At 45.8% G+C, this 16511-nt stretch overlaps 1 protein-coding gene across 1 annotated transcript in view; it reads left to right on the top strand.

Moving 5' to 3' along the window:
- The window catches only part of SLC6A2 (solute carrier family 6 member 2), an 821078-nt gene that overhangs the window by 601953 nt on the left and 202614 nt on the right, over window positions 1-16511 (top strand). Inside the window, exon 12 of the mRNA XM_040328742.1 lies at window positions 5148-5248. Within this exon, the coding sequence (XP_040184676.1) occupies window positions 5148-5248 (101 nt within the window). The remainder of the gene's footprint in view (window positions 1-5147; window positions 5249-16511) is intronic.

Here is a 16511-nt window from a genome sequence, read left to right as displayed (position 1 = left end):
CATGGAGGACATTACATGGGGAAGAGAGGGACTATACCTTTTACTCTAATCCTCATCAGGTGTATTCTAGGATCGATCTCTTCATGTTACCTCACTATCTGATCTCCTCTGTGACGGAGGCGTCCATAGGTAGCATAACATGGTCGGACCATGCGCCGGTCAGTGTATGTATTACATTATCAGGAGTAGGACTTGCTCAGGAGAGAAGGTGGCGTTTAAATGAAAGCCTTCTGCAGAATAGTGAAGTGAGGGAGGATGTTGCCCGGGAGATTACTGAATATTTTCAATTGAATGTTACTCATGGGTGTAACCTAGGGATGGTATGGGAAGCGCATAAAGCGGTGATTAGGGGGGTTCTTATCAGACATGGAGCGAAGATAAAAAGGAAGCGAGAACAGCAGGTTACAAATTTAGTAAGGGAGATTCAGGAGTTGGAACTCCAACATAAAAAGTTACATACCCCTCAAGCAAGCAGAGAACTGAGCTATCTGAGAAGGCAGATCACTGAGATTCTATGCTACAAGGCTAAAGCAATAATACAAAGGGGTAGGAAAATAAATTACGAATTTGGAGATAAGTGTAGCAAATTACTTGCAGGGAAATTGAAAGAGAAAAGCCAACAAACATACGTTCCACAAATTAAGGGGAAGGAGGGACAGTTAAAGAGGAAACCCGAAGAGATAGTGGAGGAGTTTGGGAGATATTACTCATCCCTATATAATTTGACACAGCTACCAGTGGACCCATTAAAAATAGATGAATATTTCTCAACATTGGATTCAGCTAGGTTATCATCAATAGCTCAGGCTAGTTTAGACATCCCCATTTCGATAGAAGAAATAGAGGCAACATTAAGAACTATGAAGGAAGGGAAGGCCCCAGGACCAGATGGATATACAATCAGATATTATAAAGAGTTCATAACATTACTGGGAGGGCAGTTAACAGAGTTTTTTAATGCAGTGGGCCAGACGGCTAAATTCCCACCAGAGGCTCTATTAGCTCAAATTATAGTTATCCCCAAGGAGGGGAAAGATCCCGCGGAATGCGGTAGCTATAGGCCGATCTCATTATTAAACTCGGACCTAAAACTCTTTACCAAGATATTAGCGAGTCGGATCCAGGTGTGGTTACCTGAGTTAGTGGACATGGACCAAGTGGGTTTTGTTCCTACAAGGGAAGCAAGAGTTGGTACAATAAGGGTTCTTAATCTGGTGCATTGGGCCAAGGACCGGGACATCCCTTGCGTGTTCCTAAATACTGATGCCGAGAAGGCTTTTGATAGAGTAAATTGGAGGTTCCTGTTTTCAGCACTGAGGCACGCGGGCCTGGGGGAGAATATGTTAAGATGGATTGGGAGTGTTTATACAGACCCGCGTGCCTCGGTCAGAGTTAACGGGAGGAACTCCAAGACTTTCCATGTCACGAACGGAACACGCCAGGGATGCCCCCTGTCACCATTGTTATTTGTGCTATACCTGGAGCCTCTATTAAATAAAATACGTAAAAATCCAGATGTGCAGGGTATACAGATAGGGGGATGCAGGCACAAAGTAACCGCATTTGCAGACGATCTGCTATTTACTATATCAAACCCTCATGTATCTCTTCCCAATCTCGTTAAGGAAATCGCTAAATTTGGAGAGCTCTCCAACTTAAAAATAAACCAGGCAAAATCCGAAGCAATGAGTGTGTCACTGTCATCCCAGAAACGAGTATACAACAAAATTTTCATTTTAAGTGGAAGACTGCACTAAAGTTCTTGGGTGCCCTGATTCCAGCAAACATAAAAGAAACTTTTAAAGCAGCGAATGGACACAATGACCGATTTTTTCCAAATTGCTGGATTCCCACGCACCATCGGGGCAATTGATTGCACCCATGTGGCACTACAACCCCCCCCTGAGACAGAGCACATGTACCGAAATAGGAAGCACTGGCATTCAATCAATGTACAGGTGATAGTGGATGCCAAATGCCTCATATGGCACGTCTGTGCCAAATTCCCAGGATCCAGCCATGACAGCTATATATTCCGTCACAGCAACATCTCCAGAGAATTTGAACAGAACGTGTATGGGGACAGCTGGCTGGTTGGTGAGTGACATGGGTGTCAGGTATGACTGTCCCCCCCCATGATGCAGACATCACGAGGGGCACATGCACGACTAACATCCTCCTGTCTTTTCCCTTCTAGGTGACTCTGCATATGCACATTTGGCCTCCTGAAGTCACGTTTCCGATGCCTGGATAAGTCTGGGGGTACCCTGTTGTATTCCCCAGACTTTGTGTGCCAGATCATCGGTGCATGTTGTATTCTGCACAACTTCGCAGTGAGAAGGGGCCTAGAGATTGACATATGTGATGACCTGACCCCTGAACCAGACAATCCCCCCCAACCAACTCTACCCGGTCTGCTGAGGGCACAGCAGCCAGGAGACGCCTCGCAGAAGGCATCTTTGCACAGTAAACGCACATTAAACATGTCACAATGAGAATGTATCTTTGCACAGTAAACGCACATTAAACATGTCACAATGAGAATGCATCTTTGCACAGTAAACACACACATTACTTATGTCACAATGAGAATGCATGAATGCACACCACTGTGGTCCCTAGCACAGACGCATCACATGCACATCGAATTGGATTAGATCCAAGTACCCCCCCAATGGTACTTGGGAGCAGTAACGCCCCGCCACGGCTCCAATTATGTCACTGTGCATTCATACACCATTCAGGGACCTGGGATCACTTCTCCTTGGTCCTGGGGATCCCTTCTCCACCAAAACTGAGGGTGACACCCTTATTTAATCAGGAATGCCACCCCCCCCCCACATTCACACATTATTCACACACATAAAACAAATCATAAGTACAGTATACCAAACAAAATCATAAAAATAAAAAACAAAAGTACCCCTGCAAAATTAATAGCGGCAGCGTTTGCTACGCCTGGGCCGTCCACGGGCATGGCCACGGCCAACCGGAGGATCTTCATGGGGGGGTGTGAGCAGGGGAGGGAGTATCTTCATGGGGGGTGTGAGCAGGGGAGGGAGTATCTTCATGGGGGGGTGGGTGAGCAGGGGAGGGAGTATCTTCATGGGGGAGTGGATGAGCACGGGAAGGAGGAGCCTCCCCTGGTGACTGTCCTCCTGCTGGCCTTCCCTCCAAGGCCACTGCTATCCTTGTGAGACAGAGAGTGAGGGCAGCCGTATTGGCCTGGCCAGCCCTGGTATTGTCCTGCACAGCCTGGGTCAGGGCAGTCACCTCCTGGGCCACGCCTGTTGTGGCGGTCTGCAGCTCACACAAGCATGTGATGACCGCCAATGAGTTTGTGGCCCCATCACTGATTGACTCCTTCATTGCACCCAGGCTGTGCTCCATCTGGGTCAGAGTCTCTTTTATCTGACCCAGATGACGGGTCTGCCGGGCATTGTCCTTCTGCAGATTGGCCGGCAGACGCTCGGCCACCCCCCTGGTCTCCTGAGTCGCCATCCTGCCTGCCGCTGAGGCTTGTGGCCCTGGAGGAGGGGAGAGAGTGACCCTTGTGGGTAGAGGCCTGTTGAGGGAGGAGTGGGAGGGGCTACCCCTGATGGTGGCCTGACTGCTGCCAGCCTCAGGGGTAGCCTCAGGGGTAGCCTCAAGTTTAGCCTCAAGGGTCAACAAATCCGAGGCCAAAAGGACTTCCCTGCCAATCTGCATATCTTCTTCCTCTACCCCCTCATCCTCCTCCCCCTCATCCTCCTCCCCCTCAACCTCCTCATGAGGGGAGGTTTGGCCACTCCCCTCCCCTGGGGACTCCTGCCCTTCTTGGGACTCTTCAGCAGCCTCTTGTCCTGGGGGTGGTGCAGCAGCCTGGCCTGATGGCCCAGCAACCTCCTGGTCATCTGTGGAGGACACAAAACAATCACAGGTTTGAGGATCCACACACTTGGCACATCTTCCCTTCCCCCACCCACGCATGCTAATCACCAGATAGAAAAAACAAAAACGTACCTGTCCTCACAGGAACATCTGATTGATATCCACGCAGGCCCACCACCTGCTCTGGCTGGAAACACCGGGCCACTGCCCATTCCTCCTCACTCAGCCTGATGGGGCAGGCTGGGCCTCCTCCAGTGCCTGTGGTATGGGCATTTATTTGGGCCACCTTGTTATGGACCACGCTCTTAAGATCGTTAATCTTCTTTTGTATGCCAGCGGTGGTCCTCGTCTCCCCCCCCCCCCGCCACATTTATCTGATCCGTTATTTTTTTGATTATCGCCTTCCTTTGGGCCATGTAAATAGCGCCCATATAGGACGATGGCCCGAGCAAGAATTTACTTCTCTACCAGAGAAAAATTGAGCTTCCTGCGCTTGGGTGCCATCACAGACACCACTCAGCAACAAGAATAAACTCACAGGACAAACAAACAAAAATACACACACAACAAACAAACAAAAAAATACAATCAGAAAAAAACAAACAGAAAATACAATCAGAAAAAAACAAACAGAAAATACACTTAGCAGAAACAAACACCAACTACAATCTACTACTCCTCCAAAACTTTACAATCACACACAACTCACCAACACACACCAACAAACGATCAGAGCAGAAGCAACTTGCTCTAGGAAGGGGAACACAGGGATATACTTTTGCAAGGGAAGTGTGTTTGTCTGGGGCTATTTATACACAGGGCAATCCTCAAACTAAGTACGCTTGACCTTTTACCTATCTCACTGATTGCGCCAAGCCAAGTTCTGCACATGCCCAGTGAGCAGCAGATTCGTGCGCGCATGCGCAGTACGGCCGGCCCTTCATTTGCATGAGGTCACGGCTCATTACAATGAAGCACGCCCACTTCATTCCCACTTGCAATAACCCCGCCTTACGCCTCGGAATTTGAGTTACACTTGCGCAATTTTGGACACAAATGCACTGTGGATACGGCACTTATGACACAAAATTAGGGCGCCTTAACTTAAATGACATAAGTTTTGACTAACTTAATTTGCGCTGCTGTTTGTGGATCAGGCCCTTAGCCTTTAAGAAAAAAAAATAATAATGCTCTTATTACAAAGTATTAGTGCAATTAGTTGTTATCCATTTTTGATCATGAGGATACATTTTTACACGTTTGTGCTCCTTTTTTAGGTGTGGATAGGTTCAGTGATGACATTTACAGGATGCTTGGTTTTAGGCCTGGCCTATACTGGAGACTCTGCTGGAAATTTGTCAGCCCTGCCTTCTTGTTGGTAAGTACAATTACTTGAACACAATTTAAAGGTTTGTTAAAGTGTGCTCACTTTAAGCCCAGGTTCACACTGGGCTGCTGGAGTAAAGCAATGCGAGTTCAGCTGAACTCGCACGATTTCACTCCCGCTGGCAGTCCCGATTTCGGCCGCGATTTCAGAGACTTCTGCACAGATGTCAATGTAAATCGCTGCCCGTAATCGCAAAAAGTAGTACAGGAACTACTTTTTGGTGCCATTGTCGGCAAATGCCGCCGATTTGAGAATCGCATCTCAAATCGTACCAATGTGAACCAGGCCTTTGGGTTTGTTAAAGTGTTCTGATTGGATGGGGTTAAATGTTAAGAGATGGGTAAATATTATGTTGTTACTGTAAGGGAGAAATCAAATGTTTGTTTTAGGGGTTAAACATTAATTGTTGAGGTATGAGATTGGTTAATGTTAATACAAAGACACATCCTAAATAAACTTTACCATGATAATGCTTTTTCAAAGTAATTTTCACAAATGTTTAAATATGCAGCTCTCATTAACATAATACCTAGGGTATCCTTGCTTAGACACCTTCATAGGATGACAACACTCTGGTCTTATCTCCAGGGCCGGACTGGCCAACCGGGATACCGGGAAAATTCCCGGTAGGCCGCCTGCTTTTGCCTGCTGTCACTGCCTGTCAGTCAACTATAATCAGCGGCGGGCCGCAGCCGCGATCGCCGCGGCCGCCGCTGTTTTAAATTGCAGAGGTGACGGCTGCACTGAGTTTCCCGGGGCTGCTTTTTCATACCTGCAGACTGCGGTAGTTAAAAGCAGCCACGGGCCGGCAGGTTGCGGCCGCCATACTCGCCGCCTCACTAATCCCTTCTTGAACTAGTCCTGACGTTTTTTTTCTCCTGCTCGGCTCCTCCCCGTAGACACATGATCAGTGATGCTGCTCACTGATTAGCTAGGTAAGAACTTACCTAGCTAATCAGTGAGCAGCATCACTGATCATGTGTCTACGGGGAGGAGCTGAGCAGGAGAAAAAAAACTTTTAGGACTAGTTCTATCGTCCCGTGCGGCGCCAACAGCGCCTAGTACAATGTCTCTGCAGTGTCTGCCCGGTCACGAGTGAGGGGAGAAGTGAACGGCGTCGCCACCCTGCCTTGGAGCACAAGGTGAAGAAATTAATTTTAATGCAATAAAAACGATTCTCTATCTTACCATATCTGCACCCCCCCAGCCCCCCCCTTCTCTCTCTGTCACCTAGCTTTGCTGCCCCTGCAATTAAAATCTGTATAATAATCTCAGAGAGGAGGGGAGGGGGGGGGGGTGCAATGCCTCCTGAGAGAGATTATTATACAGGTTTAGGTTACAATTTGCACCCCCCCCCCCTCCTCTCTGTCACCTTTGCTGCCCCTGCAAATTGTAATTAAAAAAAAAACGCCCAAAAAATTCCCACCTGTCCTCCTGCGGCTGCCTCCCGCACTATAGCCCCGGCGGTACGGCACTTTACCTGAAAAATTTGGTTACTTAAAGTGGAGGTTCCCCCCCAAAAAAATTCTAACACTACATTGAGAAGACTGATTACACTGCGGGTATGCTGTTTTTTTTTTTCTCGTACATACCTCGTTATCGCCGTTTCATCCCTCGGCTTCCGGGTACGATTCTTGCTGGACCTAGTTGATTGACGTTCCTCCGACCGACGCATACTTGACGTCACGACTTTCCGAAAGAAGCCGAACGTTGCTGCGCAGGCGCCGTATAGAGCTGACTCTATACGGCGCCTGCGCAATGACGTTTGGGTTCTGTTGGAAAGTCGTGACGCGCAGTATGCGCCGGTCAGAGGAACGTCAATCAACTAGGTCCAGCAAGAATCGTACCCGGAAGCCGAGGGATGAAACGGCGATAACGAGGTATGTACGAGAAAAAAAAAAAAAAACAGCATACCCGCAGTGTAATCAGTCTTCTCAATGTAGTGTTAGAATTTTTTTTTAGGGGGAACCTCCACTTTAACTGATGGCAGTATGGAGGAGTGTGACAGGCACCTCCCATGCTCATTTACGAGTGTGACCGGCCACTCAGCCAGATTGTCATTTGTTTGACTGGAGGAGGCTCCACCTAAAGCGTCAGTATTTTAGCAGCGCTTTACTGTCATTTTTGCGGCACTATTCAGTCGCTAGCGGGGCGCCTCATAGACTTTGAGCGTCCTGCCAGCACAATGCTAGCGGCCCAAAAGGATAAAAAAAACGTCCGCAAAGCGCCGCTGCAGCAGCGCTTTGCTGGCGGTTCAGCACCGCTGCCCATTGATTTCAATGGGCAGGGGCGCTTTAGAAGCAGTGTGTACACCATTCCTTCAGGGCCTCAAAGATGCGGCTAGCAGGTCTTTTTTGAGCATCCTGCCAGCGCACCTCTCCAGTGTGAAAGCTTTCGCATTGGAGTGAGAAGAGAGGCTCTTTCAGGGCATTTTGCAGGCGCTATTTTGTAGCGCCTGCAAAGCACCTCAGTGTGAAAGTAGTCAACACTGAGGCGCTTTGCAGGCGCTATAACGCAAAAAATAGCGTCTGCAGAGCGCCCTGAAAGAGTGGTTCCACTCACTGCAGTGTGAAAGCCCAAGTGCTTTCACACTGGAGCGGTGCGCTGGCAGGACATTAAAAAATTTCCTGCAAGCAGCATCTTTGAGGCGCAATAGGAGCGGCTCCTAAAGCGCCCCTGCCCATAGGAATCAAAGTGACACTTTGCGGCCATTAAAAGCACCCCGCTAGCGACTGAATAGTGCCGCTAAAAATAGCGGCGCTTTACTGCCGATGCCCCCACCGCCCCAGTGTGAAAGAGGCCTTAAAGTCGTCATCATCATGTGTGATTGTGCGTGTGTGCTAAGCAGACAGGGCCGCTGGTGATCCTACACCCTCTCTCCCCCTGTACAGTGTCAGAGACACTGGCGCAGCATTGGCAGAGGACTGTATCCATTACAAGGAAACACCCCCTGCACTGCTGCCTGTCCCTGACCATGCTGATATTGCTGAATTTATGGGTGCTGATATTGCTGAATTTATGGGTGCTGGTAAGGCCATATTTATGGGTGCTGATATTACTGCAAGCTTGGGTGTTTTTTTTTTTTGTTATGGTTATCTGAAAGATGGGTTTCAAATGTTTTGACAGGGGCACAGTTTCAGTAGAAACGCCTCTGCTCTCGCCGTTGCACCCTCTCTCTCTCTCGCCATTGCACCCTCTCTCTCTCGCCGTTGCACCCTCTCTCTCTCGCCGTTGCACCCTCTCTCTCTCGCCGTTGCACCCTCTCTCTCTCGCCGTTGCAGCCCGGCCCCTCTCTGGCTCTCTCATGGATTTCTCGCTTTTTTTTGGGCTGGTATATTAATGCTGTGGGGCTGGTATGAAATTATTTCCAGGGCTGGTTTTCATTCCCAGTCCGGCCCTGCTTATCTCCAAGTTGTGCTCCTGCATTGTCATCCTGTCGGAGGGACTTCTGCTGGACACTACAAGCATGTTATGCAGTCATCACTAGAGTGAAGGGAAGTGACTGCAGATAGTCTGCTTGAGATCAGCGTGGCTGAAATGCAAGATAGTACAACAATAACTTATTTTAAAAATGGCAAATGTTTTTGATACACAGTGCTTCACAAACTAAGCCCTGGTTCACACTGGGTATGATTTGGAACGATTTGAGATGCGATTTGACATGTCAAATCGCATCTCAAATCGGTGGCAATTGTCGGCAATGGCACTGTCCTAATCAGTGCGACGCCGCATCTGCGATTTCAAAAAGTAGTTCCTGTACTACTTTTTGCGATTTCGGGCCGCGATTTACATTAAATTGCAGCCGAAATCGCGGCAAATCGCGGCAAAATCGCGGTCGCGAAATCGCGGTAAAATCGCGCATTTTACCGCGATTTTGAATTCGCAGCAGTGTGAACCTAGGCTAAATGTCAATAAGTTGGGATTTATGTCTACTTTAATTACTAATGGGGTGATTTAATACGCAGGATACTTTTGGTAGTTGAACAATTGGGAATTCAGTATTCATGCTAGTTCTTGAAGTTGGAGGTTTTACACTACTAGTGCAAAGAACACATGTATTGCTTCTAAAGCCCTGGCATACTAAATGCTAAATGGGTTATTTATTAAAGCTGAACTCCAGGCAACCAGCTGGATACACATATAAATGCATATAGGGGAACTGTATTACCTACCAAATAATCTAAGTATTTCTGTTTATCCAGTCCTAAGATTTACACAGCCCTGCCACTTAGCAAAGTTCTGTCTCCTGAGAGGTTGGAGGGGTTGGCCTGATCATAGTCTGCTGCAGTTCCACTTGTAGCACTACCCCCGTAGGAGCTGCTGGTTTCGATTTGGGCCTGCACTCTGCCTGTCAACCCCTAAACTTTGGCTCGATCCCCACCTTGGCACAACTGGATGATAATAATATGATTGTGGAACCCAAATGGCAATGAGGAACCTTAAAGGATCACTAAAGGATTTTTTTTTAGCTAAATAGCTTCCTTTACCTTACTGCAGTACTGGTTTCATGTCCTCATTGTTCGTTTTTGCTTTGAAGTTGCTGTAATTCTGCTGTGATCTCCACACTTCCTGGTTGGCTGTTTCCTTATAACCACAGTACTGGGAGCTTTTCACTGTGGTCTAAGCTGTCATTACTGTGTGTCTAAAACTTAACAGAACCAATCAGATTCATTTTAAAAACAAAACACTGCCCTGGGTTTGTTTGTTTTTGTTCTGTGTGTCTCTTTAGTTCACAGGAACATGAAACCAGTTTAAAAGTGAAACTAACCTGCAGGCACACTATATGATTGATTTTTATCTATTTGTAATCATTTTTAAAAGGAATCGGTTAACTTTTATGTCTCTATACCCTGTAAACAGTCATTTCAGCAAACATTTTTTTTCCTTTAGTGACCCTTTAATGATACCACACAATAATAACTGTAGTTAACTATTGTTACCTTGATGTTGGTCACTTGCCATAGACAGAGTCCCAAACAGATATTGCTTAACCAGTGGTAAAATATTTTCTGGGCAATAAAAGAATGGAACAATGGTTACACAAATTGCATTGACTACACACAGCTCCCTGTAAAAAGTCAATGAGACACAACAGGTTCAGAATTTCTTTTGTCACCAGACCCAAGTAACATGGCCTAAAGTCAGGTCTGAGAGAGTGGATGGTGGAGGAATCTCCTAATACAATGACATCAGCACTGGGGCACCTCTCCACCAAGTCCCACAAACAGCAAAATAACAAGTGATGCAAACAGTTATATCAAACACATAAATTCACAACTGTATGGCTCCCTCTAGTGAACAGCTCAACTGGTGTGTGTGTGTGTGAGTTCCTTTTGTTGTGTCAGTTAATCTTCTTGTAAGCTCAGTTGGTGCACTTATCTATTTGTATTCCAATAAACACAGTGAAAAGAGAAAATGATCACTTGATGCAGATAATGTAGTGACAAAACAAACGCTAGTTCTCCCAAGTCGTCGTGTCGCTCTTAGGGCAATGTGTCTCTACTTGTGGTGCTGCAGACACCAGCAAGTATCAGTAGAACTATAAGAGCCTCGCTCCTGCGACCCAGTTAACTATGTTGGTAGGCAAGTGCCCTCTCACTACATAAGACCACGCCTTGCCGATGTCCTCAGTCTGGAACTTCCCTTTGGTTCTCAGTCTCTCTGTAACACGAGGCCCCTGGTCTTCCACGTGGCCTCTCACAGGATCCCACTGGATGGATGGCTCCAGATGCTGTGAGGTGTGGACCCGTCCCTCTCTGGTTCGGTCGACAAGGCCTGTCCACAGGGATGCCTCTCTGGCTAGGTGATCCCCTCTCTCTCTCTGACTTTAGGCCCAGGCTACTCCGGCCTAGGCCTTGCGGACCTGCAGCAGGCCTCTTGCCTGTTGAAAGATGGCGCCCTGAGAGAGAGGGGTGTGGCCTCGCTGGACTTAAATAAGTTCACCAAGCAGGCTGTGTGTGGTGCACTGGATTTTTGGTAGCACTGTGACCTTGTGGGTAATATAGTCTCAGTCCAATCCTTGTCCATTGAATCTCTGTCTCTTGTACCACAATGCCCATAATGCTTTGTCCTTGATATAACTGAACCAAACAACTCCAATAATATAGAACACACACCCAACACCGGAGGGAGCCAAAGTTCTATTCAAACACAAAATTTCAGTTTGTTAAATGCATGCATGGTAACACCTTGCAACACACATTTACTTACAGATTATAACTGGAGATTGAAGTACATTGATGAGCTAATTACTTGGTCACTCATTTTCTGCTATCAGCATGGGATGATTTATTATGCAGGACAGTTATGTTAGTTAAACATTGGGTAACTACATTATTGATGCTACTTCTTGTACCTTTAAGTTTTACACTGAAAACTCTCGCCGGCATCTGATCATGTCTGCCAAAAACAGACAAATAGTGGAACCATTCCACATCTGTCTGGCGGATCGGATTACAGTCACATGGAAATGGACAGATTGTCCATTTCCACCTGACCTCCCCATAGAGAACAGCGGGGCTCTGCATAGCAGAGCGAACACAAACCTGTCATCTGCCTGCTCAGCAGGGATCAGTGGAAAGATCCCCTGCTCAGCAGGCAGATAGACATTACGGAGTTCACCTAGTGTGAATGGGGCCTAAATGGGTTCTTTGAACTCTAGGCAAACATCTGCATACACAGATGAGATACATATAGGGAGCTGGTTTACCTACCAGATAATTTAAGTATTTCTGTTTATCCAGTCCTGAGATTTACACAGCTCTGCCCCCTAGAAAAGTCCTAACTCTCGAGCATCCCCATCTCTGGGGGGATGATCATTCCCTGCTACAGATTGCATAGTGTATGGCCCTCTTTATACAAGTACATAGGAGGATGTAGTGAACAGAGAGACTCACTTGAGACTAACTGAGTGCAGTGTTAAGCTAGAGTACCTGACGGCTGAGAAATCCTAGCTGTCAGTAATATATACAGTATCCCAGCTTCTCCAGGAACTGAGCAAGTGAGTAAAGACAATGGGCCAGATCCACAAAGCGCGACGCTTCTCTCCATCCGGCGTAGTGTATCTCAGATACACTACGCCGCCGTAACTTACTTTTTTTTTGTATCCTCAAAGATTTTCCGCCGTAAGTTTCGGTGGCGTAGTGTAACTTAGGCGGCGTAACGGCGCGCAATTCAAATGTATGTGATGGGGGCGTGTTTTATGTTAATACGTTGTGACCCGACGTAAATTACGTTTTTTTTGAACGGCGCATGCTCCGTCCGTGGGGGTATCCCAGTGCGCATGCTCAAAATTAAACCGGAACAAGCCAATGCTTACGACGGTGACGTCATTCTATGCAAAGCCCTATTCGCGAAACGACTTACGCAAACGACGTAAAAATTTCAAAATTCTACGCGGGAATGACGGCCATACTTAACATAGGATACACCTCATATAGCAGGGGTAACTATACCCCGGAAAAAGCCGAACACAAACGACGTAAAAAAATGCTCCGGCCGGACGTACGTTCGTGGATCGCCGTATCTAGCTAATTTGCATACTCAGTGCGGAATTCGACGGAAACGCCACCTAGCGGCCAGCGTGAATATGCACCTACAATCCGACTGCGTACTAAGACGTACGCCTGTCGGATCGAGCCCAGATTCTGTTGTATCTTGTTTTGTGGATACAAAACAGAGATACGACTGGGGAACTTTGAAATTACGCGGCGTATCCATAGATACGCCGGCGTAATTCGTTTGAGGATCTTGCCCAATGTGCATAAAATTGAAAAAAGAAAAAACACCAGTGCACAAAAACCAGCATCAGTAATCAGTAATAATAAGAATGTCTGTATCCATGTAAAAGAAGTTCATGTGAAATTAGAAAACTTAGAACCAAATATATAGATTTATTAGGGCTGTGCAAATTAACTTTTAATTAATTGATTAATCTTTAATATTTTAATTGATCAAAAAAGATTTTGATCGATTAAAATTCTTTTGATTGGTACTCACCTCTCCGCCGGCTTCTGGGCCTTCAGGGAGTTCCGTCGGAGATCCAGTAACATCACGGACACCGGCGGGGCTTGCCGTGTCCATCTGAAGGGCTCCTTTGCTGTGCCTTTATATCTGCATGCCGGCGGGACCTTACTATCTGCCATACGCAAGGGCTGTTACACTTCCCTCTAGCAACCTGGGATTCTACAACCATCCACTGGGAGTTGTAATAGTTCAAACTGTCTACCCACAAGGTAGTACCGGAGAGAATCCAAAGCCCATTTCACCACCAAACATTCTTTCTCAATGGTAGCATAATTCCTCCTCATGGGCCTTCAACTTTCGCCTGAGGTAAATAACAGAGAGAGAGAGAGAGAGAGAGAGAGAGAGAGGCGCTTGCTAAAATTAATGAACTTATCTATACTAAAGTGCTACAATGTACACTGAAAGAAAATTAAATAACACAGTAATGAATAATCAGTGAATCACCACTATGAAATCTTGTGAAGGAATCCACAATTGATTCATGTAACCCTAAAATCCAAATAAATATTGATGCAATAAACAAAGTAATTTCTTCATATAAAACAATTCACGTGAAAATGTGATAAAACAATAAAGCAATATTGAAACGAAAAGTGCATAATGTTACACACAATATTAATAGTGATAGGTCAGCTGGCCAAAAATTAATAGATACTGGATAACTGGTGAAAAACAATTCCAATATAAATAATTAATGTATTAAAAATGTGTATGCAAAACATTGTGTGCAATGTGAGTCTCTGTGCACAATCAACAAAGAAAATTCCAATAATGTGCAAAACTAATCAAACATCCACAATAATGATGGAGTATGAAGTGCTTCAATCCACATTCCACAGCAATTTCCCAAGTGCAAAGTGCTCCAGGTGCCCCTGTTTCCCCAGCCTCTCACCTCAGCTGGCTTAGAATATAAGCCTTATAAGATCTCCAATGGCAATAGCTCCTTATTCTGAATCGGCTGCAAAGGCTATGAATGTGGTTTTCAGTAGCACATGGAGCTCATTGCCCTGATAGATTATCCATACCAAATCACCTTTCCAGATAGCTTACTCAGTCACAACTCACATGGCGATGTATAAACATCTGGCGATGTTTATTCGTCGTATGATCCGTAGAATGCAAGTTACAACAGGTAAAAGAACGATTCTTCCATGCAGGTAGAAGATACATACAGGTCACATGAATTACAGCATTAAAATGACTGATACAGAAAAAGAGGGGGAGGAGACTGAGCAGCATGGAAACTACGGAATGCCACAAGAGACAAACTAGATAGACATTAAAGAGACAGTACATAATAAAAATAATATCATGTAACATGACATTCCCCGCCTGAAATCTTTAGATTTCAAAGTCTATTACATATATAAAGATAAGTCCAACTTGAACCTGTAGGGGAAGAAACATTAAAGGTAAAACTGGTGTGTAAACCATAGATACGAGATACCCGCAAACACAAGAAGGTATGCAGTAAATGAACAATGAAACATGACGTCCAAAAAGAGATGGCTTGAGTCCTGTAGTCTATCGTTTATAATCGTGGGACTTCAACAGTAGCACAGTCAATAGTGATAGTGATATTCTCCCCGCCATAGCAGGTATAGCTGGTACTCCTGCCTAAGTCACTCACTTGGGAGAAGAAGCACCAATTCCGTGATTGGTCGTGAGAAAGTCCAGGTCCTCGGATGGAGAAGAATCTTCGTAAAGCGTTGATGAAACAAGACGAATCCATTGACTCGATCACCTCGATATGTACAGCTCGTATGCTGAGACAGGTAAACAACACAGCCCACCTCTTGCTATTGGCTGCTCCACCGCGAGTCCTACGAGTTACCACAGTCCACGGACCAAATACATCAACTCCAACGTAGGTGAAGGGTGGATCTGTACTTAGGCAATCAAATGGCAGGCTTGCCATTTGTTGTAGTTGGTGTCTACCTCTTAACTTGCGACACTTGACACATTTAAAAAGCAGGGAAGAAACACATCTCTTCATTCCAACAATCCACAAGCCAGCTAACCTGATAGCGCCTTCTGTAAATTGTCGGCCTTGGTGTTGTATTAGTTTGTGATGGTGCCGTATTAGAAGAGTGGCAATGTGGTGCTGACCTGGTATGATGACGGGGTTTTGTTCCTTGCTGCACAGGTCAGATTTCTCTATTCGACCTCCAACTCGTAGCAACTGATTGTCATCGACTACAGGGTTCAGATTAAATAGTGAACTACCCTTTGATAGAGGTATTCCACCTTTGAATCTGTGCAACTCTTCCATGTACACTTCTTGTTGTACACAGCGAATGATAACCCTTTCCGCCTGCTCAATTTCCGTTGCAGTAGGGAGGTTGGTACAGATATGCCAGCCATGACATTCTGAAGTTGAGCTCCTTTTAAAACAATGGGCAATGTGTATCAAATAAGCAACAGCCCTAACAGCTGATGACCATGTTGAGAAACGTTCAAAACGATGCGACTTTAGTTTTTGTTCTGAACTCGCAGAGGTACACAGTGTGGTGTACATAGACCTGATTTCTTTATCATCGTCAGGATGTACCAGTTCATAGGTAGTGTCCGTGGAAATTGAGTAGGAGTTTTCAGAAAGAAATCTTGGAGGCGACAGCCACAAGCAGTCGAGGAGAGCTACTGGAGATATAGCTCTTGTCCCACAATCGGCAGGATTAAGGTCAGTGGGAATATGATGCCATTGCTTTGGCAAGGAGAACCTTCTGATACGTTCTACTCTATTGCTGAGGTACACGTAAAATTGTTTAGTTTGGTTGTAAATGTAACCAAGCACTATCTTGCTGTCTGTGTAAAATGTGAAGGAATCAATGTTAATGTCCATTTCACTCTTTATGACTTCAGCTATTTCCACTGCTAGCACAGCTGCACAAAGTTCAAGTCTGGGTATGGTATGTTCGGGTTTTGGTGTTAGCTTTGTCTTGCCTAGAACAAAGTTGCAGTGTATGTCTCCATTAACTCCTGAGGTCTTCAAATAGGCCACTGCAGCTATAGCTTCAACTGATGCATCTGAGAAAATATGGATTTCCCTCTGGACAGCGGCTGAGATGGAGACTGGGGCATAGCAACGTGGAATTTGGAGCTGTTCTAATGTCTTCAGAGAACCTCTCCATTTCTCCCATCTTTGTTGTTTCTCAATAGGTAACGGAGTGTCCCAATCTATGTTATCAGTAGTAAGCTGTCTTAATAACATCTTACCTTGGATGGTGAC

Source organism: Rana temporaria, chromosome 11 (genome assembly GCF_905171775.1).
Source record: "Rana temporaria chromosome 11, aRanTem1.1, whole genome shotgun sequence".
Taxonomy (NCBI): Eukaryota; Metazoa; Chordata; class Amphibia; order Anura; family Ranidae; genus Rana; species Rana temporaria.
Note: the sequence above shows the minus strand (reverse complement) of the source record. Positions and strands in the feature narration are given on the sequence as shown.